We start from the raw sequence: 26088 nt of genomic DNA on the forward strand, positions 1-26088 counted from the left end.
TTTTTATAAAGGTTGTTTCACACCGTGTCCACGTTAAATTTTAGTGTGGTTGTGAAAGATAAAAACATAATCAACGTCATCCGCACCAACGTCATCCCCTAAAGAGGTAAATATATGGTTAATATGCAATTGCCATATATAGTACACATTAAAATTTTTTGTTGGGGTATATGCTTGATTAATGTCATTAAAATTACTTTAATTTCTTGAACTTAAACTTTAATGACTTGTGCAAAATATAAAAGATCTGGTTTTTTCTTTGAAAATGTTAATGGCATTTCTGTTTATATCCTGATTATTTAAAGGCACTGTATCCACATTCATCATAGCCATTGATTGTATCCACATTCATCATGGCCATTGATTGAATTTGTCAATTTCTGAATCCGTGTAACATGCAGTTAGTTTTTGAAGTTTTTGAAGAGTTCGGGAACTTTTTATCTTTAAATATTTAACAAACTTTTTAAATTTTTTGAGAGCAGTCATTTTTAAGATTTAACTGTCTCCCAATATAAATAAATAATAAGAATATGTGACGAGTTGAACTTATTGGAAGTTTGAACATCATTCTTTAACTTTATTTATCTATTTTGAACACTTCGTATACTGAAGGTTTAATAAATAAAGACACTAGAAAAAATCTTTTACCGTTTTAAACTCTATTGGTTCTTTTAAATTTATCTTTTTTTCTTTGATTGTGAAAACACGTGTCTTAAGTTAGATTACATGTTACTTGCTCATTGAGTAACAGGTAATGTAGTAATATAGGTTTATACACCATGCATTAGAGCTTTGGAGTTTAGCTTTTTTTATGGTTTTTAAGTTTCGCACTATTTAGTTTATAATATGTAATATGGAATCTGTAAAATATATAATATAAATAATGTTAAAAAAGTAACAAATAATAAATAAATAATGAAATATATAATAAGAACTAAAAGATTTTTTCTCAAAACCTCAAGATCAGATCAGTCTTGCCATTAATATAAACATATTCAACTCAATCTCTTGATTTGACAAAACAAAGTTATTTAATTTAAGTAAAAATCTTTCCCAAAAAATTTAATTTATATTTTAAAAGCATTTATTTCCACTCTAAATTAATTATGTTTTTGTAGAAATAACTTCTCTTATATTCTGTTAGACGTAGATTTAAACGTAATTAAAACTTTTCAGGTGCAATAAATGAAATCACAAAATAGGTCGTTTGTGTGTGTGTGAGTGAGCATACATGAATAATATTATCATTATTTATTGTTTTTTAAACCACTTCTGTTTTGGTTTCTTGTCGTATTTTTTTATTTTTTACACCCTTTTGTTTGTAATCATTTTTTTTTTATATAATAATTTTTTGGTTTATCAAAGCTCTTATTTCCTTTTGGTCTATTTTTCGTCTTTTTTGTTAGTTTCGTTTATTTGCTCTTCTCTCCCATTAATCTCGTTTGTTTGCTTCTTTTCTTCATTCTTACTTTCTTCCTTTTTATTATCATTATTTTCTTTTTCATCTTCGTTATTTTCTTTTTTTTCTTCCTCATTGTTGTTTACTTTGTTTTTTTCGTCCTTTTCAATAGTATTTTCTTCTTTTTTATTATCATCATTTTCTTTTTTATCTTTATTGTATTCGTTTATTTCTTCCTCGATTTTATTTGTTTTGTTTTTTTCTTCCTTTTCTATATCTTCGTTTTTGTTATAATTATTTTCTTGTTTATTTTCGTTGTTGACTTTTTTTTCTTCCCTAATGTTGTTTGCTTTTTTTTTATCTTCTTTTTCAGTAAGATTTTCTTCCTTTTTTTTATTATCATTTTCTTCGTTTACTTCGTTGTTTACTTTTTTTTCTTTCTCACTGTTGCTTGTTTCATTTCTTTCTTCTTCTTTAATATTACTTTCTTCCTTTTTATTATCATGATTTTCTTTTTTATCTGTGTTGCTTTCCTTTTTTTCTTCCTCAATTTTGTTGGTTTCGTTTCTTTCTTCTTTTTCAATAGGACGTTCTTCCTTTCTAATATCATTAATTTCTTTTTTATCTTCGTTGTTAAGATTTCTTTCTTTATCAATATTGATAGTTTCATTTTTTTCTTCTTTTTCAATATTATTTTCTTCCTTTTTACTGTCATCGTTTTCCTTTTTATCATTGTTTTCTTTTTTTTCTTCCTCAAAGTGTTTTTCTTTTGTTTCTTCCTTAAAATTGCAAACCTTTTTCATTCCTTCTTCTTTGGTTTTATTTTCTTCTTTTTTATTATCACTTTTTTCTTTTTTATTTTCGTTATTTACATTTTTGTCTTCCTTAATTTTGTTTATTTCTTTTTTTTCTTCCTTTTTAATATTATTTTCATTTTCTTTATTGTCACTATCTTTCTTATTTTTATCTTCGCTGTCTTCGTTTATTTTTCCATCATCTTCTTTCTTATCTTCGTTGTTTTCTTTTTTATCTTCGTTGTTTTCCTTTTTATCTTCATTCTTTTCTTTTTTATCTTCACCGTTTTCTGTCTTATCTTCGTTATTTTCCTTTTTCTTTTCGTCATTTTCTTTCTTTTCTTCATTCTTTTCTTTTTTATCTTCACCGTTTTCTGTCTTATCTTCGTTATTTTCCTTTTTCTTTTCGTCATTTTCTTTCTTTTCTTCATTGTTTTCTTTTTTATCTTTGTTGTTTTCTTTTTTATCTTCACCGTTTTCTGTCTTATCTTCGTTATTTTCCTTTTTCGTATCGTCATTTTCTTTCTTTTCTTCATTGTTTTCTTTTTTATCTTTGTTGTTTTCTTTTTTATCTTCACCGTTTTCTGTCTTATCTTCGTTATTTTCCTTTTTCGTATCGTCATTTTCTTTCTTTTCTTCATTGTTTTCTTTTTTATCTTTGTTGTTTTCTTTTTTATCTTCACCGTTTTCTGTCTTATCTTCGTTATTTTCTTTTTTATTTTCGTCATTTCCCTTTTTATCTTCATTCTTTTCTTTTTTAACTTCCTTAATATTATTTCCTTGTTTTTCTTCATTTATATTGTCAACATTAGTCGACTCATTCTCTCTTTTTTTTTCATTCTCAAAACTAATTTCTTTTTCGTAATTTTTTTCGTTAACTTTATTTTTTTCATTCTCATTGTTCTTTTGATTCTTTTCATCTAACTCCTTCTTAATATCAACATTTTCTTCTTTGTTTTTTTCTTCACTTTTTTCTTTCTCATTGCTGTTCTCATTGTTTGCTTTCTTTTCGTCCTCGTTGGTATTTTCTTTTTTTCCTTCATTCATAAAGTATAAAACTCCCTCTTTATGATTTACATTTCTTTTGTTATTTTTACCTTCTATCTTGTTGACAATTTCTTTTAACTTGTTAACCTTTTTTTCTTCTTTTTTTTCATCTTTCTTGCTATTTTCTTTTTCCTCCTTATAATCACTGTTTTTTTCCTTAACCTCTTTTTCCTTATTATTTTTTTCTTTTTCATTTTCACTTTTATTGTCCTTTTTTACTTCTTTTTCGTTGCTTTTGTCGCCTTCTACTTTATAATTACTATTTTTTATTTTATTTTCGTTCTCATTCTTCTTATTTTCGTCCTCATCTTTCTTTTCGTCTAATCTGTCATTTTTTTCTTTATCTTTATTTTTATCTTTTTCTCCTAATGTGTTGCTCGTATTGTTTTCTTCTTTCTTGTTGTTCTTATTGTTTTTTTCTTTGTTCTTATTTTTATCGCTATCTTCTTTTGGGTTATTTGAATCGTTTTTTTCTTTGTTCTTATTTTTATCGTTATCTTCTTTTGGATTGTTTTTATCGTTTTTTTCTTTGTTCTTATTTTTATCGTTATCTTCTTTTGGGTTATTTGAATCGTTTTTTTCTTTGTTCTTATTTTTATCGTTATCTTCTTTTGGGTTATTTGAATCGTTTTTTTCTTTGTTCTTATTTTTATCGTTATCTTCTTTTGGGTTATTTGAATCGTTTTTTTCTTTGTTCTTATTTTTATCGTTATCTTCTTTTGGGTTATTTGAATCGTTTTTTTCTTTGTTCTTATTTTTATCGTTATCTTCTTTTGGGTTATTTGAATCGTTTTTTTCTTTGTTCTTATTTTTATCGTTATCTTCTTTTGGGTTATTTGAATCGTTTTTTTCTTTGTTCGTATTTTTATCGTTATCTTCTTTTGGGTTATTTGAATCGTTTTTTTCTTTGTTGTTAGTATTAGCATTTTCATCTTTTGGATTGTTTTTATCGTTTTTTTCTTTGTTGTTAGTTTTATCGTTATCTTCTTTTGGGTTGTTTTTATCGTATTTTTCTTTGTTCTTATTTTTATCGTTATCTTCTTTTGGGTTGTTTTTATTGTTTTTTTCTTTGTTGTTAGTTTTATCGCTATCTTCTTTTGGGTTGTTTTTATCGTTTTTTTCTTTGTTGTTAGTTTTATCGTTCTCTTCTTTTGGGTTGTTTTTATCGTTTTTTTCTTTGTTGTTAGTTTTGTCGTTATCTTCTTTTGGGTTGTTTTTATCGTTTTTTTCTTTGTTGTTAGTTTTGTCGTTATCTTCTTTTGGGTTGTTTTTATCGTTTCTTTCTTTATTGTTAGTTTTATCGTTCTCTTCTTTTGGGTTGTTTTTATCGTTTTTTTCTTTGCTGTTAGTTTTATCGTTATCTTCTTTTGGGTTGTTTTTATCGTTTTTTTCTTTGCTGTTAGTTTTATCGTTATATTCTTTTGGGTTGTTTTTATCGTTATCTTCTTGCTTCTCTGTACTTTCTTTATCTTTATCTTTATCACTGTTTTTACCTTTTTGCTCGTTAAGTTTATTGTTATCTTTTTCTTCATTCTGATTTTTTTCATTATTACTGTTTATTTCTTTGTCTTCTTTTTTTTCGTTTTTCTTTTTATCATCCTTATTTTCTAATTTAACCTTCTCATGCGCAAGTATAGTATCAACAGCTAAGGGAAGCGTCGGATATATTTGGGAGTAACCAAGATTATGTAAGTACTCATCACTTGCATCGTACCAGCAGTTATAGCAATACCCATCCACAGAGTCTAATTGATTATGGTAAACATTATTTGTCGATAATGGCAACGCAGGCGCTATTTTATCTCCGTGTTCGTTAAAACCATTAGTCAAGTCAAGTATGTTGTTATTGTGCAAAATATGATGTGGATCATTTGTCACTAGATTTACATGCTGACTTTCTAATTGATGGATTTGAGGATATTTTTTATTTGAACCGTAAGGTAATACATTATATTGGTAATTGGGAATTTTATCAACGCAGTGAACGCCATTTTGATTTTGATGAAATAGATTAGAACACAGTGGCAAAGGATTACTTTGATGTGGATTATTATAGTTAAAGTTATTGGTTGGATTATAGTTACTATTTAAATTGTATGCTAAATTAGAATCAAGATTTTTAGGTATCGTTTGAGCCACGTGACTATTGTAATCACGATTTTCAGGAAATATTGAAGGTCCATAGCTGTTAAAATACTGGTGTGAAGGAATTATTGGAGAAACATTGTTAAAACCGCGGTTTTTAGGAATCATTGGATTCACGTGACTGTTGTATTCAAGATGTTTAGGAATAATTTGACTCACATGGTTGTTATAATAATTGCTTGAAGGGATTGTTGGAACAGCATGATTATTATAATATTGGTTTGTAGAAACTGTTTGGTCTACATAACTATGAAAGTTATGATTCGCAGGAACTATTGGATTCATGAGATTATAATCATGTTTTGTGGAAGTCATTGGAACCATAGGACTGTTATAACCATGATTAATTTGAATTATCGGTGACTCTTGACTGTTATAAAAACCATTATACCCTAATGATGGATAGGTAGAACGCTTCAAAAGTTCAACCGGTGTTTTTTTTGCATCAACTGTTTTAACCTTTGAATGCTTAGATTTGTGAGAAGAATTTTTAAGTCTCTTAGTAGGGAAAGAGTTCATAAATTGTAGAGTTGAAAGTGTTATCATGATGACGACATTGTAATACATTTTCCTAAAGAAAGGAAAGTTAAAAATTATTGTATAAACATGTATTTTTTTAAATTAGTTGTTATCATTACTTTATTTTATTTTTAAAAATACTTCTGAAAATCCCATTTATTCATTTCAGATTCTTATTGAGCCCAGACTAAAGAGATGATCTGAAATTTCAGATTTTTCTGTAATGGAAAGATGAAACAAGATAAATAGGTAAACTAATGGAAAGATGAAACAAAATAAATAGACTAAAAACTTTATTAGCTATTAAGTTGTCAAGTTTTAATGAATGCTTTTTCAAACTTGATTAAATACTGATTTTTGTTTTCAACAACAAAAAATATAGGTATACAAAATAATCAACTAAAATTGATACAAATCAATCAAGTAAACAAAGGTAAAAATAAATGAAAAAAATTAAATTGCTGCGGTATAAAGTAAAATAAGAAATTTGAATTAGAAAAATTCTTAAAAAGCGCGTTAATAATTAAGTTAATTACTATGCTAAATATGTTTTAGTGGAACTCCAAACTATGTATGTTGAACCTCAAAAATTTGTAGTGGTGGACGTCCAAGATATTTTTTGGTGAACCTCCAAAATTTGTTTTGGTGAACCTCTAAAATATGTTTTGTCTCAAAAATGTTTTGGTGACTTCAATACTGGTTACGTTGTAGCTAAAATGTTAATAGTTTTTCTCGTGGTTATTTAAATAACCGTAAACACTTTTTAAGAAACCGTTTGCAACCGTAACAGTTTGTTTTAAAGTAATACCACAATCTCTATCAATTTACTATATATAGCTTGGGGAGGTCCTTAAGGCTTTAAATTAGACCCTTTCAGATTTTAATTTACATTAATTATCTCTTTAGTGCCTCTGATTTGATGACATTCATGTTTGCCGATAATACAAATCTTATTTTATCTTATAGCGCATATAACATTTCAAAAAATGAACATGGAATTAAAGAAATTTGTGATTGATTTAAAATAAATAAGTTGTCAATAAGGATTGATAAAACAAAAGGGACACTTTTTCATCCATCTTTTAAAACGAAATTACAGTCTAATGACCCCCTTTTTTATAAACAAAATGCAAATAAAAAGAGAAATAAATGTCAAGTTTTTAGGAGCCTATGTTAATTAAAATCTTACCTGGAAGTATCATATAGAATTTTTTGCAACAAAGTTGTTAAAATTATAGGAATAATGTATAAAGCAAGATATGCTTTAAATAAAACAGTTTAGCACAATTATAACGGATGGTTATTAAAAATCCGGACTACCTTTAACTGACTTTTGAATGCCACAAGTTATGCATTTTTTTCATGCTTATATCCTTTTTAAAACTTAGAAAAGAGTGGAAAACATTGGTGCAGGGTGAGCATTGACGCAAAGGCAAATATTCAGTCGTTTAAAAAAAATCTCCACTTTTAAATGCATATTCCAAATGTTGTTTATAATCACTTCTTCCACAGAAGATATGGTTAGGTTTAAAGTTTTAGTTAACTGAAAATTTGTCTGTTGTTCATTTTGCCGCTGTTATTTTTTTTTTTTTTTTTTTTTTTTTTATTGTGCTGAGTATGGTGGATAGGGAAACCTGTTGTTCCTAAGACCACTTTTTGCTTTAAGGCGTTTTTTGCGTAGTCTATTGAGTAAGTTTAAACCATTCAAACAATATAATATTCTCTCATATCTTGCTGAAAAATTATACTTAGGACTTTTTTTTCGCTTAACCAAGAAATATCTTTTTCCCGCGTTTTAAAAAAAGAAGTCAATTGGTCAAAGGTACAACACGTACGTTGTACCTTTAACCGATTGTCTAAAAAAAAATTAAAAAAATCAATCCGTACAATCTCGCAAAGACTTGAGTATTGAAGTTACGATACTCAGTATTACTAATAGTATTACTTTTTTTTTTTTAAATAAAATCAGTTATTATAACTATTTAGATAAAGTCACATGTTTTCTTTAGTTTTTGTTGGTCAAAGGTACAACATCCTAGTCTGGTCGAAGGTACACGAAATGGGTTTCTTTAACAACTATCGTCTTAATCCCCATTTACTGTAAGACATAATCATTTAAACTTTTCCATAACAAAAAAATGATGTTGAGTAATGTTTATAATGTCGTAGATGAATCAAACAACAATTTATTACATTTTTAAAATCAGAATAAGATTAACACAAATATTAACTTGCTAAGAGCCAAATCTTATAATTACTTGTGGATCGATACCATCTATCCCAGGTATTATGTTTTACGGTAAGAAGAGTCGTCATTGACTCTTATTTCAAATGGCACTTCACGTTTTTAAAAAAAAATAATAGAAAGCCGACAGAGTATAATGACCATAAGTTCGACGTGGTCGAAGGTACAACAGGTTCCCCAACGCTACATTTTTGAGTGTTTATTAATGTTTTATTTACTTTAAACTTAAATTTAAACCTAAACTTGCCAAAAAAAATTTAAATTTTGAAGAAGTTTTAATTACATAAAAAAAATATTTAACTTTGAGGCACCCTCTGTTATAGGGTGAGCTTTGGTCCATTCAAATCAGGAAGCATTGGTACGAACTTTTAATATCTGTTATTTAAATCAAATAAAATCAAATCAAATATATTGCGAAATAAGTTATAATACCTCAGGTAAATTTGAAATAGTACAAGTACTAATATTAAGTTAATACCTGAATATACAACATAACGTTATAGAGAATGATGAAAATAGTAATAATAACTGATATCAATTATACAAATTATGGTATTAATAATTTAAAATTCTCCTTCTAATTAAAAATATTAATAGAAGGAGAATTTTATAAATAAAGACAATAACAGCAGCAACAAAGTTTAGTAAATAATGACAGCAAAAACAAAGGTTTAGTACGGAGTAGAGAATAGTTGAATGAATGGAGATAAATAAATTGATAGATAAATAAAGAATGTAAAAATATTAGCATTAATATTAATATTAACAATAAAATGAAAAATTTAATGAAAATATTTAAAATGGCAGATTCAGAGGAATTAGATGTAGATGGATAATAAAGAATTTTAAATTGTTAAAAATATAAAATTAAAAACTGAAAGATCACAAATTAATAGAAATATTATAGAAACTCAATATTAATTTGTAGAAATATTTAATTGTATGTTTTTAGCAAATTATTAAAAACTTGATTTTGATTTCAGAGATTAAATTAAGAGCTTTCAGATCAGGAGCAAGGTCGAAGACAACTTTTTTTGATGCTTGAGCTATGCAAACTAAAACATGAAGAAAACTCCGTATTTATGTATATTCATATATATGAGGAATGAGGATGCTACGCAAAAAATTGCGGTGATTGGAGACTGGTAACAACAAAAAACCCAAAATTTAACCCCCTCCCCCCTCGCCTGCTCTTTATAAAGTTTACACCCCCCTCAAACTGAGAGGGCTTTAAACTTTATAAGATCATAAAAGCTTATCAACAAAAGATTATTAAATCAAATTTGATATTCGTCAATAAATATAAATCATGTTCAAGATTGAAAAAAAAAAACAAATTTGATTCCTTGCCCTCCTCTTTGGGGCTGGGAGGGGCTAACGTCTTGGGGTTTTTGTTGTTCCCAGTCTCCAATCAATCGAAGAGGATAGTGACAATTTGTACTTGTATAGAAATTGTTGAATAATAGGGTAAGGTTTTTATGAAGATAATTCCAGACAAATTGGCAGTTAAGAAATACTACAAGGTCACTTAATTTTAATATATTGGAAATTAAATATAGCCCATTAGATTAAAAGTTATTATACTGAAAATATTTTTTTGTTCAGACTTTATTTTGGAGATGGGACAACCTTAAAAAGATTTGTTTATGGGATTGTCCCCATACTTGACATGCATATCTTAGATGGGACTCAAAAATAGCATAATATATATTTAGCAGAGTTTCTAGGTTTACATAATAGCGGACTTTGGCTAGCATTCCATTAGATCACCTGAGTTTCATAGCTAAGTCATTTAGATGGCCTTGAAAAGAAAGATTAGAATCAATTTTAATCACAAGATATTTAATAGATTGTAAAGGATAAATTTTTTCTCGGCTTAGCCTGAAATTTTAGTGCTTATTAATTGGTGCCAGACTGGATTTAAAGATTATCAGCTCTGTTTTTAAAGAATTGAGAGGAAGTTTATCAGAAACAAGCTACTGAACAAGATTTCTGAGATCACGATTAATATATTTGTTAATTTCGTTAAGTGATTTGTCAACCAGTAGCATGTTAGTATCATTAGCAAAATAAAATTTTGTTGATGATACTAACATATTGAGGTAAGTTTAAGAAAAATGTAGGTATGCTATTAGGTCCATAACTTTTATCACTTGTAAGAGCATTATTAATAAGATTAGATACCCCATCTTCACTCACAGGATCAATAAAGAAAGAATTAGCATTAGGAAAATTAAGAAAGTCACTACAAATACCTTTTAATGGCATGATTTCATTGAGTAGTTTTTCACGAATAGAAAAAAAATAATTATTAAATATATTTGAAACAGTGGCATGGTCTGTGATTATATTTTCATTCAGATTTAACTGAGTAGGTGTTTTATGTAATGATGCTTTAATATTTATGATATCTTTTATGCCTTTCCATGTATTTTTTATGTTGTTCATGTTGTTATTAAAATAAGTTATGTATTATGATATTTTACTACTTTTTAATAAGTTGCTAATTTTATTTCTAAAGAATTTAAATTTTGTGAAAAGTTCGTTTTTAGTATTAATGTTCTTACATCTTGCAAATTTTTTATAGAGTTTGTTTTTTACAGAAACAGACTTAAGTATGCATTTAGAGATCCAGCGTTTATATTTAATTTTGATTTAATTTTTAGTCAAAGTTTTATAGGGAGCACATTGGTATAAAACCCTATTAAATATTTTTAAAAATTGATTGAAGAGATTCATTATTAATGTTATCTTTTTTAATTATAAGCTCCGAGTTGATTTTAGAAGTTTTTAAATACATTTTCTGGGGTCAAATTTTTTTAGGCATCGTCTAGAAATATTAACTTTATTTGGTTGGCTGTTTGTGACAGGAACACATACAAATTATGTCGCGTGATCTCAGATAGAAATAGTTAAGTTACCTGAGAGATGATCAGAAAAGTAAAAGTTCATAAAGATTTTATCAATGAGTGTTCAAGATTTAGCTGTTATAAGAGCAAGTAGAATTATGGAAGGATTAAACGAGTAAGTGCATAAGGTATCGAGGTAGTTAGAAATAGGATTAGGTTAACTATAGCTCAGTAGATCTGAATTGAAATCACTCATTAACTCATAGCTTTTTAAGAATTGGAGTTAAAAATGTTGTATTGAATTTATTTTGGTTCATTGATGGGTGAAAATATATAAAATTAATTAGGACATTTGTTTTGTGGGGCACAAAATGATTTTAGCAAAAATAAACTCAAGTAGTTTTGGTAAGTAAATCTTTAAGTCATGACAAACTACATAATTTGAATTAGACTGCGGATATAAAAGAGCATCACCTTTTTTGACCTCAGTTGGGCAATGCTCAATGTTTCATTTATTAATAGCTATGTCTGTTGTTTTGGTATCATTAAGGTATAAGTTGAATTCAGTAATTCCTATTGCAATAGGTATGATATTAAATGTGCTGATAAGGCTGCACAGGTCATCAATGTGAGAGTGAAGTGATGCAATTTTAAGGTGAGGATATAGATCTGAACAGTTTTATTAAATTCAATAACACCGTATAATTTACAATTTATAGCACAACCAGAGATTGTATTAAGTTCTTTAAGTATGTTTCTTGAATGAATTGGAGGTACAAGAAAATTTGTGGGTACAATTTGTGAATTCTTATATGATAATGTTGTTAAGAGCTTATTATCAATACCATTCTAAAGAGTTTTCAGCGAGAAGATTATAAGTGAGCAATCTATTTGGTTGCACTTAGCATGAACCCATGAACTGCAGCAGTCACATAAGACGGTTTTGTGGTTATTTGCTACAGTTTTAAAACAAAAGGTGCAGAGTGTTTTAATTTTCATAACCTGATGACCTGAAGAATGAATATGCTACATAATGTTTTAATTATATATAATGCTTTATCATTGATAAACACAGAGGCTAGTGTAATTATCAATGTATTAAATTCAAGTATATTTGTTTTATTAATATAAATACTTATTTGTTTAAAAAATAATTCAGTATATTTCGGTATATGTAATATAAGTATATTCATTTAACTGAAATATTTTAATAAGATAAAAAACAAAAGAAGCAATTAAAAACTAGTATTTAATACCTTAAAATTTTATTACAACCTAAATAGGTTATTTAAGCGTTAATAAAATATGTATATAGGTGTAAGTATACTTATTTAAATACAAGTTATTTAAATTACCTAATTATATATTATACGGTATGCTAAAATATATTTTTAATGATATCGTTCTTGTTCCAAAGGGTTTTTCTAATATCTTCTTACAATTAGCAAGTATATAGTTTGAGTATAATTGCTTAAATATTATTTTTATTTAAATCAATTATTATTTTATTTTATTAAATATATTTTAAGAAAAATGCCACGCTAGTACATTAAAAAACTAATAAGATGCATCTTATTAGAAGAGAAATTATGTGTGGAATTTATATTGTAAAAAAAGATAATTATCTATTAGAGATAGTGCTAAAATCAATAACACACCTGTTATGACTTTAGATTACAAACTTAAAGAGTACAAAGACTTCTTTAAACTAGAAGAGGTAAAGAAAAAGGAGTATCTATTTAGTTATAATTATTCAAATCGGTAAATATTTACAATTCATTAAGAAAAACATCTCATTGAATATTTAATTAAAAGTAGTAAGATCCAATATGGTCTAACTTATAAACAATTAGAAAATTGTCCCACAACTACAGTTTGATTCTTGGCATTAAAGTTAGAAAAATTTTGGTCAGATAAACAACTTGCTATCGTAGACTGGATGAAATGATTGATGAGAAGGCATCCTTCATTTGTTTTAAGCAATCCTGAATATACCAGTCTTTTACAAGCAACTAGCTTCTGGTCAAAGTATCCAAATTTTTTGTAATTTATGAAAAAGCATTGCGTAAACATAAAATTTTACCCAATCGTATTTTTATTCTAGATGAAACAGGATTATCAACTGTAAAGCAAACCCCTCGTTGCTCCTAAGGGAACGAAGCAGGTAGGACAAGCTGTATCTGCAGAACGCTGTATCTGCAGAGGATATATGATCACATTTTGTGCCATAAATTATAAATTATGACACAAAATGTGAATTAAAACGGGCAACACAGTCCCACCAGTTTTTATATTTCCTAGAGTTAAAAAAAAACTAACTAATAATTCTTTTTTAAAGAAAACTCTTTAAAAAAATTATCAATCTCTTCTGATTGGATGAATGAAGTTTATTTCATAAAAATTTTGAAGCATACCCAGAATCATATTAACAGTAACAAAGTTAATTTTATATTAGTTTTACTAGATAATTGTGAATACCATGTTACTCTTAAAGCAGTTATATTTTAAAGAGAGAGTAGAATTTGTATTTGTAGCATACCCACTGCACTGCACACATTTACATCGCCTTTTGATGTAGGGCTATATGGTCAATTTAAATGTAAATTTAAATTTTTTTCAGCGATTATATTCTAAGTAATCCTGGTAAAATCATAACCATGTACAACTTGCCTGCTTTAGTTAACACATCGTATTTAGTTACATTTTCATTAAAAAATATTATAAAAGCATTTTCTAACACTGGTAACTGGTCTTTTTATAGGTCAATTTTTTCTGAAAACAATTTTTAGTCTGCATATGTAAAAGACCAATCGGATCCGAAAACAGTATTTTGAGAAAAACCTCGTTAATATTGTTACAACCAATAAAGTAGAATCATTACAATTAGGTATACAAAGCATTCCAGAAACATTCGACAAGTCATAAGCTTTAGAATTGATCCGCCCGTACTTCAAAACTCCAGTGCGTAAACAAACAAACTTTGAAGAAAATGTGGAAAGTCGAGAATACTCACACACTTGTCTAAAAATAGACTGGTAGAGGAACGATTGCAAAGACTGTTAACAATAAAACAGAAAAATGTATCAAAATAAAATTAAAAAAAGCCATAAGGGATCGTCCATAAATTAAGCCACGCCTAATTGCACTGATAAACAAAACAAAAAATATCAAAAGTTTTCCCTCACAGAGCCTTAAGTTAAATAAAAGTTCAAAACAGCCCATTAAGTTAAATGAAAATCGCCGAGTAAAAGAGCCTAAGATGTTCTACTTCTGCTTTTTAAATAAATTTAGTGTTGGCTCATTTATGGACGATCCCTAAGTTTGGAAATTGATGGTTGATTGGTTGATTGATGGTTCATTTAAAAAGTTACAAAATTGATTATTCGATGTACATTTTAAAATAATTTCTTGCATATTGTGTTTCTTTTTTATGTTTACATTTTCTTGATATGTTGATATAACAAAATTTTATAACAACATTCTATGTTGTTGGTTTTAAAATGTGTGTTTTTCTTTTTCTTTGATGTTCAATTATTTTGGATAAAAATTCTCTTTCTGAATTAATATAATTATGCTGTATACAAAAGCTACCCTTGCTGTTTACCAATGCTTTTCATGTAAGGGAGCATTGGTATACAGCAAGGGTAAAAAAGCACTGGTATAAAAAACTACGTTTAGAAAATTCAAAAGTTTTATACTTAAACATTAATTGTAAACATAAACATTTAATTGTTAATAATTAAACATAAATTACATTTAAATGCTGTTAACACATTTGAAAAACAGCAAAAATTATTTTTTTTCGATTTTTTACCAAATTGTTTTTGTTTTTTAGTTTCTTGTTGAAACGCACCAATACAGCCCCCACTCCCTCATTTAACTATTTAAGTTAATTTACTTGTTTTTAGATAATTAATATTAATTGGTGTCTAATCATTTTAATGCTGAACAAAATCTAAGAAGCATCATCTATGATATAATCTAAGAAGCATCATCATTGATATCATCGAACGTTTTATTACCGAATGTTATTAAATTATGAACCCCAAGTTGATTGAGCGTCGGAAAATTTTACAAAACATGGTATACTTGATTAACAAGAGAACCAGGAAGACCGAACCAAGATCGGCATGGTCTTGTTGGTCATCCTTGATTCGGTAATAACGGAAATACCATCTACTATTTCAGTGACAAAGACAAGGCATTTATCAGTTCGATGATATCATTTTTCATTTATGTAATGACATAAATTAGCGTGAACGAAGTTAAAGCAATCTTCGATATTATAGAACCATCTTTGTTTCATATTTTTAACCTTTCAATACAATCCGGGATTGTACCGGAGAAATTAAAAATTGCTAAAATATCACCTATTTTTAAAACTGGCGATAACACAATTATGTCAAATTATAGACCTATTTCTGTCTTACCATCCTTTTCAAAATTGTTAGAACGTATTATGTATGATAGGCTTAATAAATATTTAACCAAAAACAAAATACTGTATAATAAACAATTTGGATTCAAAAAAAAACTTTCAACGGATCATGCAGTAATCGATTTAATAAAATATATCCGATGGGTTCAATAATGATTGTTATACACTAGGAGTTTTTATTGATCTGTCAAAAGCATTTGATACAGTTGACCATGACATACTCATAGAAAAACTAGAACTCTATAGAGTATTAAACAATAACCTACTCTGGTTTAAAAATTACCTGTCAAACAGGAAACAATACATAGTGTATAAAGAAAATGAAACAGGAAACAAAGTTATAACTTGTGGTGTTCCCCAGGGATCCATCCTAGGACCACTATTATTCTTGTTGTACATTAACGATTTATATTTAGCTTCAAAGACTTTAAATCTTATTTTGTTTGCTGACGACTCTAATCTTTTTTACTCAAATAAAAATATAAAAGATCTTTTTAAAATATTTAATGAAGAACTAATAAAAGTTAATGATTGGATTATTTGTAATAAACTTTCATTAAATGTACTGAAAACTAAATTTTTGTTGTTTCTTAAACCTAGTAAGATTACCCAACCTAGTAAAATTACCCAATCTCTTTATGAATAGTTCAGTTATTAAAAGAGAATCAAATGTAAACTTCCTGGGAATAATATTAGATGAAAATATATCATGGAAATCTCATATTAAATCTATTGAAAATAAAATTTCCAAAAATATTTCTGTTCTATAAAGAGTTAAACCATTTCTTAATATCAAGTCTTTAAAAAATATATATATTTTTCATTTATCCATAGTTATCTATCCTATTGCAATATTGCATGGGGAAGTAGCAACTATGGAAAGCTTAAAAAAATTTATAGTAAACAAAAAATTGCATGCAAAATTATTTTTGGCGTTAAGAGAACTGCTCATGGAGAGCCTTTCTTAATGGAACTTAATGCACTCAATGTTTATAAACTTAATATATATCAAGTTATGCTGTTCATGTTTAAATCTAAACATGGTTTGTCGCCTAATATATTTCACTCTTACTTTACTAAAATTTCTCATCAGTACACCAAAAATTTTTCAAATGATAATTTTGTAGTTCCAAAATTCTAATTCAAACTCAGTTCATTCCAAATTCAATATCGTGGAGCATTTCTATGGAATGAATTTTTTCAAAAAATTAATAAAAATAACATTCTTCAAAACATATCTTTTGAACAATTCAAAATAGTATGTAAACGTTTTTTATTAGGAAAAAATTTCGATCTAAAATATTTATTTTAAAATTTGATTATAAAATAATAAAAAAATATATAAACTGAATAGGGGTTCATCTACTTTTTTTTTTTGTGTGTGAAAAAGTCATAACTTATTTTTTTTTGATCTTCTGACTTTTATTTTTCATTTAAATATGTTGTTATTGAAAACTTATGCTATTTTAATACCTTATTATAAGTTTTATAATATCTTTGTAGAAATGTGTATTTATATATATATATATATATATATATGTGTGTGTATGTATGTGTATATATATATATATATATATATATATATATATATATATATATATATATATATGTGTGTGTATGTGTATATATGTATATATATATGTATGTGTGTGTATATATGTATATATATATATATATATATATATATATATATATATATATATATATATATATATATATATATATATATATATATATATATATATATATATATATATATATATACTTTTATGTTTAAAGTTTATAAATTGTAATATTAACTGACGGCTTTTATGTTAACGGGGCTCGGTGATAAGACAGTATGTCTTCTTCTTGCTCCGGCCATTTATTATATATGTAAACAATTTTTCTCATTGTAAATAGTATTATACGGCAAAATAAAATTAAAAAAAAAAAAAAAAAAAAAAAAATATTATAAACATGCGCTAAAACTGTGAGAAATTTGAAGAACTTTTAGATTTTGTAAATTACACGTTTGACGTCTTATCTTTGTTAGAGCCTCGGCATGAATCAGAAACTCTTTAAGAATCAAACTCTAATAGAGTACTGGATCTGAAAATAAATTTAATATAGCTTACTGGGATCAAAATGCGGACAAACAATACAATGTGCAAAGAAACTTAATTCCAATACCAAGAAAGTATGTGTATGAAGATGCAATAAAAAGCTGCTGTTGAAATTTATTCTCATCATACTTGTTCTACCTAGAACGTTTGCCAACTGGTTTTTTTTTCCAAAAATAGAAAAAATTAAAGATTCGATGACGAAATTAGAAAAAAGGACAAAAGAGAAAGAACGCCTACGAAATTATATATTTAAACAAAGAGTTTACATCCTGTTTATTTTCTTGTCAAAAAGAATAAAAATAGTACTTACATAAATACAAACAATATGTTTAATCATTATGGCTAAATAATTTGTAAACTCTCCATTAGCTCTGATATGTATTTCCAGTGTTTCTGTTATCTGATAAACAGAATACAAAATTGTTAATTTTAATATTGGAAACAGCCATGATTTCACTGTTGACTTTTATGTACCATTTAGCTCTTTATAAAATATGGTTTTATCGCTATAATGAATCTCAATTATATACTGAGGGTTGAAACGAAGTCTTTAAAGTTATATGTAAAAAAGTATAAGCATGTTTCCAATTTTACATCAATGTAACATTAGTGATGAGGCTATATTTTAGAAGTGTGTAATTATTAAATATATTAATTTTCAAGATCCTTTGCTAGTCTATAAAAAGATTTATAATTAAAGACTATTTATATTTTATAATTTTTAGGTGAAAAGTTTTCAAAGGAAGAAGTCATGCAATCAAAAATAATTTCGAGTTTATATTGAATGGTTCAATCAACAAATGGCTTTCAACTTGAAGGAAAAAAAACGATTTTGTTTGGATTATTTGATGGAGTAATTTTTAATTATTAACAGTATTAATTTTTACTGCTTCATAATGGGTAAACTTTCAACAATGCTTGAGTGCTTGAATATCTTTGTAATTTTGAAATTTTGTTTTTACAAATTTAGTTGTTTATTTTTTATAGTTGTTACAAATTTAGTTGCTAATTTTTTATTAGTTGTTTATTTTTCATTAATTTTTTTCGCAAATTGCAATTTTTTTCACTTTTATTTCAATGTTTATATAAAGATTCTTTTTTGTAATCCCTATACAAGTACTTCTACAAAAAAAAATTTAAAATGATTAAAAACCATTTCGAACAAAATTTTTAATGTTATATCATTAATCATAAAATTAATTATAAAAATTATGGATTAAAACTTATCAACAGCTTTAAATTTTTTTAATTTGTAAATGCTTTGTAAATATGTGTAAATAAGTACTAAATATTTTGTAAATTTGTACTAATTTTCTTTCTTTCGTTGTTTTTTCGTTTCTTTATACATAATAACTAATTATAGTTGAAATATTTTTGTTTAGAAAAAAACTTATAAGAGGAACCAATGTTTAGAGAGCCAGTAAATATTTTTCTGACGATTCTGTCAAATTTGTTTTGTTTATTCGGTTAATCTCACGTGTTTAATTGGGGAAGTTTATACACTTTTGGAAAATATACCTACTCTAATCATATTAGGATTTATTAAATTCATTTGTTTATTATATTTCACTTATTATCAAATTTTTCACTTATTGTCAAATATATTTTCACTTATTGTCAAAGAAACTATCTACAAATAAAAATAAATCGTTTCAGAGTAATCGAGTTTTAAAATATCAATTTTGTAAACTAACTGATCAAAACGAAAACTTTCATTGTAATCAGCTCCTAAAATTTCATAAACATTAATTAAGAATTCGAAAGTTATTGAGAGTTTGTGTTGAAAACAGAGGAATTTGAATTCCTATTGTTATACGTTTTTGATTTGTTTGTCTGCATTTAGTTTTGTATGATGAAAGCAAAACGGTACCCTTTTAAAATTTGTCAAGTTAAAAACTAATTGGCTAACCACGATGAAACAATAAAGATAGAGGGTTAGGTGTTTAAAATAAAATAACAATTTAGTGTTTCCATGGGCGGGGCAGGGTGATCGCTTCTATACCCCCTCCCTGACCGCTCTTTATATTTTTTGAAAATATTTTTTTTTTTTGTATATCAAAATATTTAATGTAGTTTTTTAAAAAAGAAGCAAGTAAATTAGGCCAAATAGCGAGTTGTTTAAAAATGGTGTGAAATATTAAAAAAGTTGTAAGATACAAACTTCGGACAACTGGAATATCCATATATTACGTCATTTCATAGAACAATTTTTTTTTTTTTTAATTATCTTCGCTTCCAACAAGGCTGCAGTCAGCCACTAATTAAAGTTGGAAGTTACTGAAAGAAAAAAGATGAAGATTGTAGAGCAAGATAACGATTGACGGACGACTTTAAGGATTGCAAATTATATGAATCAGGAAAGCAGGATAAAGGAAGCGAATTCCAAAGAGCTGACGTTCGCGGAAAAAAACTAGACGAATAAGCGTTTTTGGAGCACTTAGGAACAGTCACAGAAAAAGGATGACACTTAATTGAATGACGAGTAACACGAGAATGAATTTTAGTAGATGGCACAAGAGACGCTAGCTCTTTAGAGCAGTGCCCATAAAAGCATTTGTAGAAAAGAGAAAGAGAAGCAACATTACGACGATATGACAATGGTTGGAGGTTGGCTGTTAGAGCAGGTCCAACTATGTTTACAATGCGTTTTTGCACCTTGTCTAAAAGAGAAAGGGCATCATTGGAAGAACCGAAGTCGCTGGGGTTGGTGTCACCCAGTGCGGTAAACTTTTGGTATGACCCCTCTAGACTTTTAATAACAGGGTTGACGATACGGACTCCGAATTTCAAATTAGGCGTGATATTTATTTTTGAACAAATTTCAATATATTTTCAATGAAGCGTGTCTAATTTTAGTAATAAAAGTAAAAACAAAAACACTCGCTAATCCACGGATGGACTCGCTAATCCACGGATGGACACGACACCTCTAAAATAAATTAAAAAATACAAAACAATTTTCTTAAAAATAAAAACACAGCTAATGTAAAAAAAATAAAACATACGAATATTTTTATATCAATCTTCTTAAAAAACTAAAAACTGTATAACAGTAAACTTACGGTAAACTTATTAGGTGTAAGTTTGATTTTAAAAAAACATGGTTTTTTTTATTAACCAATGATTTAATAGGAAAAACTAAAACTTGTTTTTACTAACAAAATTACAGCAACCTCTAGTTTTTTAAATTCTATTTAAAACCGTTAGATGTAGGAATGACAATCCTGGAATACCGGGATCCCGAAATCCCAGGATCTTGTACAAATTGTTCATCCCGAAATCGCGGAATTAGTCTCTGAAACTTTCCGGATTTCGGGATTTTCATAAAAAAATAAAAGCTTAAAAAGTACAAAAGTGCAAAAAAAGTACAAAAAAGTTAAAAAGTACAAAAAGCTTAAATTTTAATTAAAAATTTTCTACATTATAAAATGTAAATATATTTTTTTTAGTAGCTATTTATTTTATTGAAAACACGAACTAAAAAAATTATTGCTTATCTGCAGAATATGTACGAATAAACATATAAAAAATTATATATATAGTATAATATTAAAACTAATATATTATTAAAAATAAAAAAAGTTTTAGCACTTGCTGATGGGAATATCAAACAATTTTAATAGAGGGAATACCTTTTCGATTTGAAATTTCATTGTAATTCCAATGTTTCCAAAATTTTAATTCAATTTTTACGTCCACTCAATTTAATTACAAATGTGTGCTTTATATGACAAAAGTTTTTAAACATCGGTGTAATTAATGCAGTTATCATTATACAGAAAGCTTACGAAATCACAAAAGTTTACTTAACGTCCGTTTAATTAATGAAGTTATCCAAATACCTAAGGTTTATTAAATAAGCTTTAGTTATCGTTATTTTAACTAGGAATTGTTTTCTGAAGAGGAAGATTATATTTGAGATTCGAATAATTCATTAATAATTAATGAAACACCTGAAGTTAAAATTAGGCTCCAATTTATTGGACCCGTTATAACAAAAGTCAGGAAAATTGTAAAAAAAGTTTAAAAAGTCCTCAAACAAAAATAAAATTATTTATAATAGTATGTAAAAATGAGTTTGGAAACATTTAATTATTAATTGCAAAACCCGATGGAGCAGCTTGTTGCTTATGATATACTAATTATTGAAGTTAAAACTAAAAAAAATTGATATGTTCAAATGGCACTTCTAGAATCATCATAAAAATCAAATACGATTAAGCAATGAAGTGATTGACACTTTGATTTTTTAAGGCAGAACTTTTAATAATATATATAACTCATGTATATTCATGTTTATATTATTTTAGTTATTGTTTTAATTTATACTGTGTTATCATTTATACTGTGTTATCATTTTAAAGTATTGTTTTAGAATTAAAATTACTTAGGTTCATTAATGAATGAAATACTTAATTTATATTATAATTAAATTCATTTTTAAGTGTTTGATTATTACTTAAAACCTTAGTTCTTCTTATTCTTCATTTTCAATTGCGTTTTTTTCTAATCAATTGCGTTTTTTTCTATTCAATCTCAAGATATCCGGGGACAACTTTCTCAATCCCGAAATCCCGGCATTGAAAATGTTCGGAATTTTTGCCATCCCTAGTTAAATGAAACAACATCGTATGATTTTGACTTGACATTAAAAAAATTTGAAACGGCTTTTTCCTCTATAAAAAAGGAGAAATGGCCGGGATTTGATGATAAACCCAGTAGTATACTTATTTTAAATGAAAAAAAGTATTTGTGGATCGCTGTTCTATAAAGAAAAACTTTCCTTAGACCAAGGGATATTTCGGAACGAATTAATTTAGCAAAGGGTTTCCGATTTACAAAAGTAATGATCATTCTGACGTTTCTAGTTACAGGCTTATATCAGTGTTTTCTGCATTTTTAAAAATATTCCTATATCTTTTCAACAATAGTATTGCATATCTTTATGCAGAGTTTTTAATTAAATATGAATAATGATTAGTTTATAGCAAATAAACTTTCAACTAATGTCAAAAAAACAAACTATACCTTATTTCATAAAAAAATACAACAAAACTTTACTCTTAAATTACGAAATCTATTTTTAAATAATAAACAAATAAAAAAAGCAAGAATATATATAAAGTTGTTAAAAATTTTTAACAATACTTGTTGAAAAGAGTTAATATTGGCTTCCTTTTTAATATAATATGCAAATCATATAAGTATAACGATAGTGAACTAATAAAGTTGTTTTATTGCATAAATACAAGCCCGTATTTAGTATTTGCAACTCAAGTATGGTGTCCATATTTTGAAAAAGGTATAAGTATATTAGAAAATATTCAAAAACGAGTAACAAAATCTGTACCTGAGTTACGTCATTTATCACGATTATCGATGTTAGACTTAAAAAAACGAAATTGACATCTTTAAAACAACGAAGGATACAAGGAGATTTTATACAAATATATTAATGATATTATTACATGAAGAAAATAACTTAAAAAACATATTTCCTCAGCATTCGTGGTCTCTAAATTTTATTGGTCTTTCTTCAAATATTTGAAGAAACATCATTTATTCACCAATTAATTAAATATTTAGAACTAAACTAGATTTAATCAAGAATATTTAACACTTTTTATTTTGTCAACAATATCGTATATTACTATATTTATTATTTTGTAAGTGAATACAACCATAAAGTTGTTTTTAAATAATTTGTTTATTTTATTTTTTCGTACTTAATCTAGATTAGGGTAATATGAGCACCTTAAGCGGAAATTGGAATTATTTCAAAAATAATTAGGCTGGATCCAAAATTTTTGCGAATAAACAATATTTAGGGATCCCTACTCATGATCCACTTAGATATTTGGGCACCCGAAATTTTTTCTTTAAAACACAGAGGCTTTAAAAAAGTAGCAAAAATGCTCATATTACCCAGACCACTTGGTAAAATGAGCACTTTAAATTAACTCAAAAAAATAAACATTAATTTTGAAAAAAAATACCAACCTGACAATTAGAAGTAATTTTTGAAATATTATGATTTGTTATTAACAAAACTTTTCATTAAAAGATCAAACTTTATGCTATTTTTTGTTGAAATAATACTACTATGTTTTCTGCAAAAAAAAGAAAAAAAAATTAGTTCGTTATTTTTTCAATTTTATTAACTCAAACCTTGGGACGATAAAAATTCAATTTTTTTGAATTTAAATTACAGAAAAATGTTAAGTATTGTTAAAATATTAAAAAATTTTACTGAATTTTGTTTTTATTCAAAAAAACCAATTAAAACCACTGCTTTTTTGGGACTTTAAACTAGGTAATTTCAATTAAAATCACTGGGTGATTTGAGCATGCTCATATTACATAAAAATGGCATCTTTAAATAAAGTGAAAACTAAATAAATTTATGCATTATTTTTTAAACAAAAATAGATCGGATTTTAAGCTAATATATTTTTCTTTATGAAAAAATTAATTTCATTATTTTAGCACCAAAATTTCGCGCCATAGATTTACGCTAATGGTACTGAATACTGTAATCACCACATAAAGTCGATTCAAAAAATACATAGCAACTTTAACATCACTACTTACACCTAAGAAATCTTTAAGTATGCTCATATTACCAAGGTGCTCATATTACCCTAATCTACCCTAGTTTAAAAGTAAAAAGAACAATAGCGTTTTACGTAAATTCTGTCATGCTCTCTAAATGTTTTAGCACAAAGAAATCATTAATATAACCTTATACAATAAAATGCTAAAAAAAATTTTTAAAGTTACTCAGAGTTAGTTTGTTTGATAAACTTGGTAAATGTAAGACTGAGTTGCAAAGATATGTTAGTGTTACAAGAACTAACTCTTGACTTTTTTTTTTTACTTTATTTAATTAGTCGCATGTCAAATACTATTGGTATAAATTTTTTATAAATTATAATTAATCAATCAGAAATAATTAATCACTTAGAAAAACAGTAAATATTTGACATTTTTTTGTCATTTCACCCATTAGTAACTTTCATTTTATTATTATTATTATTATTATTATTATTATTTCAATATTAAAAAGAACCAAGCAAGAATGAGTCAAATTAAATAAGAAGAAAGATGTCATAACAAAGATCACAGCTTAAAATAAAAACATCCATTAATAATTCTTAAAAAATTTTTGTTCTTTACCATTCGTCATTTACACTACATACGTCATATAAACAACTACTTCAATTCACAGGATTTTAAAAAAGAAATCATTTTTATAATTTTAACTTTTTTTTACTTACTGATAAAACAATGTTGCAGTTAGCTACAGCAGTTGATTTGCAACAGCACAAATAATTTGCAGCAAGTTAAGTTACTTGTCTCCAGTGAGAAAAGTTACTTAATTTACAGTAAGTTACTACACTTTCAATACATTAGCCTAAAACAGTTGCAAACTGAATACTCGCTCAAAGTTGAATACTTGAAAAAAAATTTGTTAAAAATATTTAAGCTTTGAGAAATAGTTTGGCACTTGCTCATAATGCAAAGCAGGAAAAAGTGAGCCAAAAAATGAGATGCTAAATATGAGCCAAAAATGAGCAGGAAAAATTAGCAATAAATTTTACAAACATTTAGTTGAGCTTTTTAATGATTATAAAAAAATTAAATTATATTTTTTGAGAATTTTTATGACTATTTAAAAAACTAAATTTGTTTTTTTTAAATTAAATATGAACTTCAAATTGTTTTTTAGGAAAGTCATAAAAATAAAAAAAAGTATAGAATTTTTTACTTTATTTAAAAAAGAGTATATAAATGGAATAATGATTACCAAAAAAAATAAAACTTCACAATATATTTAAACATTTCACGATAATATAATAAAAACTATATAAATTAATTCAAAAGGCTTGAAACTTTCTATCCACTTCGGAATTGCGCTGGTCTTTAAGTTTACCATACATCCATGCCGATAATCGTCTGTGCGTCTAACAAATTTGCGAAAAAACTTACGTACTTTTTTAAAAAAAGGGAATAGAAAAAACTATTTTTTATCCACAGTTAAAATAAAGTTAATACAATCAAATTGGTTAAATATTTAATTCTCTATTTTCTGTTGAAAAAGAGTTCATAAATATTTATATTAAATTGGAAATGTATGTCGTCGTTGGCCAGGTAATATCTCACTTGTGAAAAAACAAATAACTAACAAATTATAATATAATTTGTTAGTTATTTGTTTTTTACTCTTACTTTTAAAACCTCATTTCATTGAAATATATAGTTTTTTCAGTCTCCTGTAAAATTTTGCTTTTTACACAAGTGAGATATTACCTGGCCAACGACGATACATATCTTAACATAGTTCTATAGTTTGTTGCATATGGGAGTACAGAAAGAAAAAATGATTCCTTTGCCAACAAATACTTCACTTTTAACTACTTTTGACTTTCGTCCAACATTTGCGTAGAAAGTAAAAACCATTAATTTAATTACAAATTAATCGTTTTCTGAAAAAACTCCAAAAACGCAAATTTAATTGACCAGAATGTTTTTAAAAACATTTTGAAT

The 26088-nt window shown here is 26.5% G+C and overlaps 1 protein-coding gene across 1 annotated transcript; it reads right to left on the reverse strand.

Moving 5' to 3' along the window:
- Positions 1-1030: 1030 nt before the first annotated feature.
- On the reverse strand, positions 1031-25031 carry LOC105844039 (uncharacterized protein DDB_G0290685). The gene is made up of 2 exons (XM_065804106.1): positions 24819-25031; positions 1031-5956 (listed from the first exon to the last, which is right to left on the reverse strand). The coding sequence occupies exon 2, from the start codon at positions 5950-5952 to the stop codon at positions 1384-1386; it is 4569 nt and encodes a 1522-aa protein (XP_065660178.1). The 5' UTR covers positions 5953-5956; positions 24819-25031; the 3' UTR covers positions 1031-1383.
- Between the last annotated feature and the right edge of the window lie 1057 nt (positions 25032-26088).

The sequence above is a fragment of the Hydra vulgaris genome, chromosome 08 (assembly GCF_038396675.1).
Source record: "Hydra vulgaris chromosome 08, alternate assembly HydraT2T_AEP".
In the NCBI taxonomy this organism is placed as follows: domain Eukaryota; kingdom Metazoa; phylum Cnidaria; class Hydrozoa; order Anthoathecata; family Hydridae; genus Hydra; species Hydra vulgaris.

Excerpts from the sequence above, each read along its gene's own strand:
- LOC105844039 (XM_065804106.1), bottom strand. The coding sequence starts at position 5,952 with ATGTATTACAATGTCGTCATCATGATAACACTTTCAACTCTACAATTT.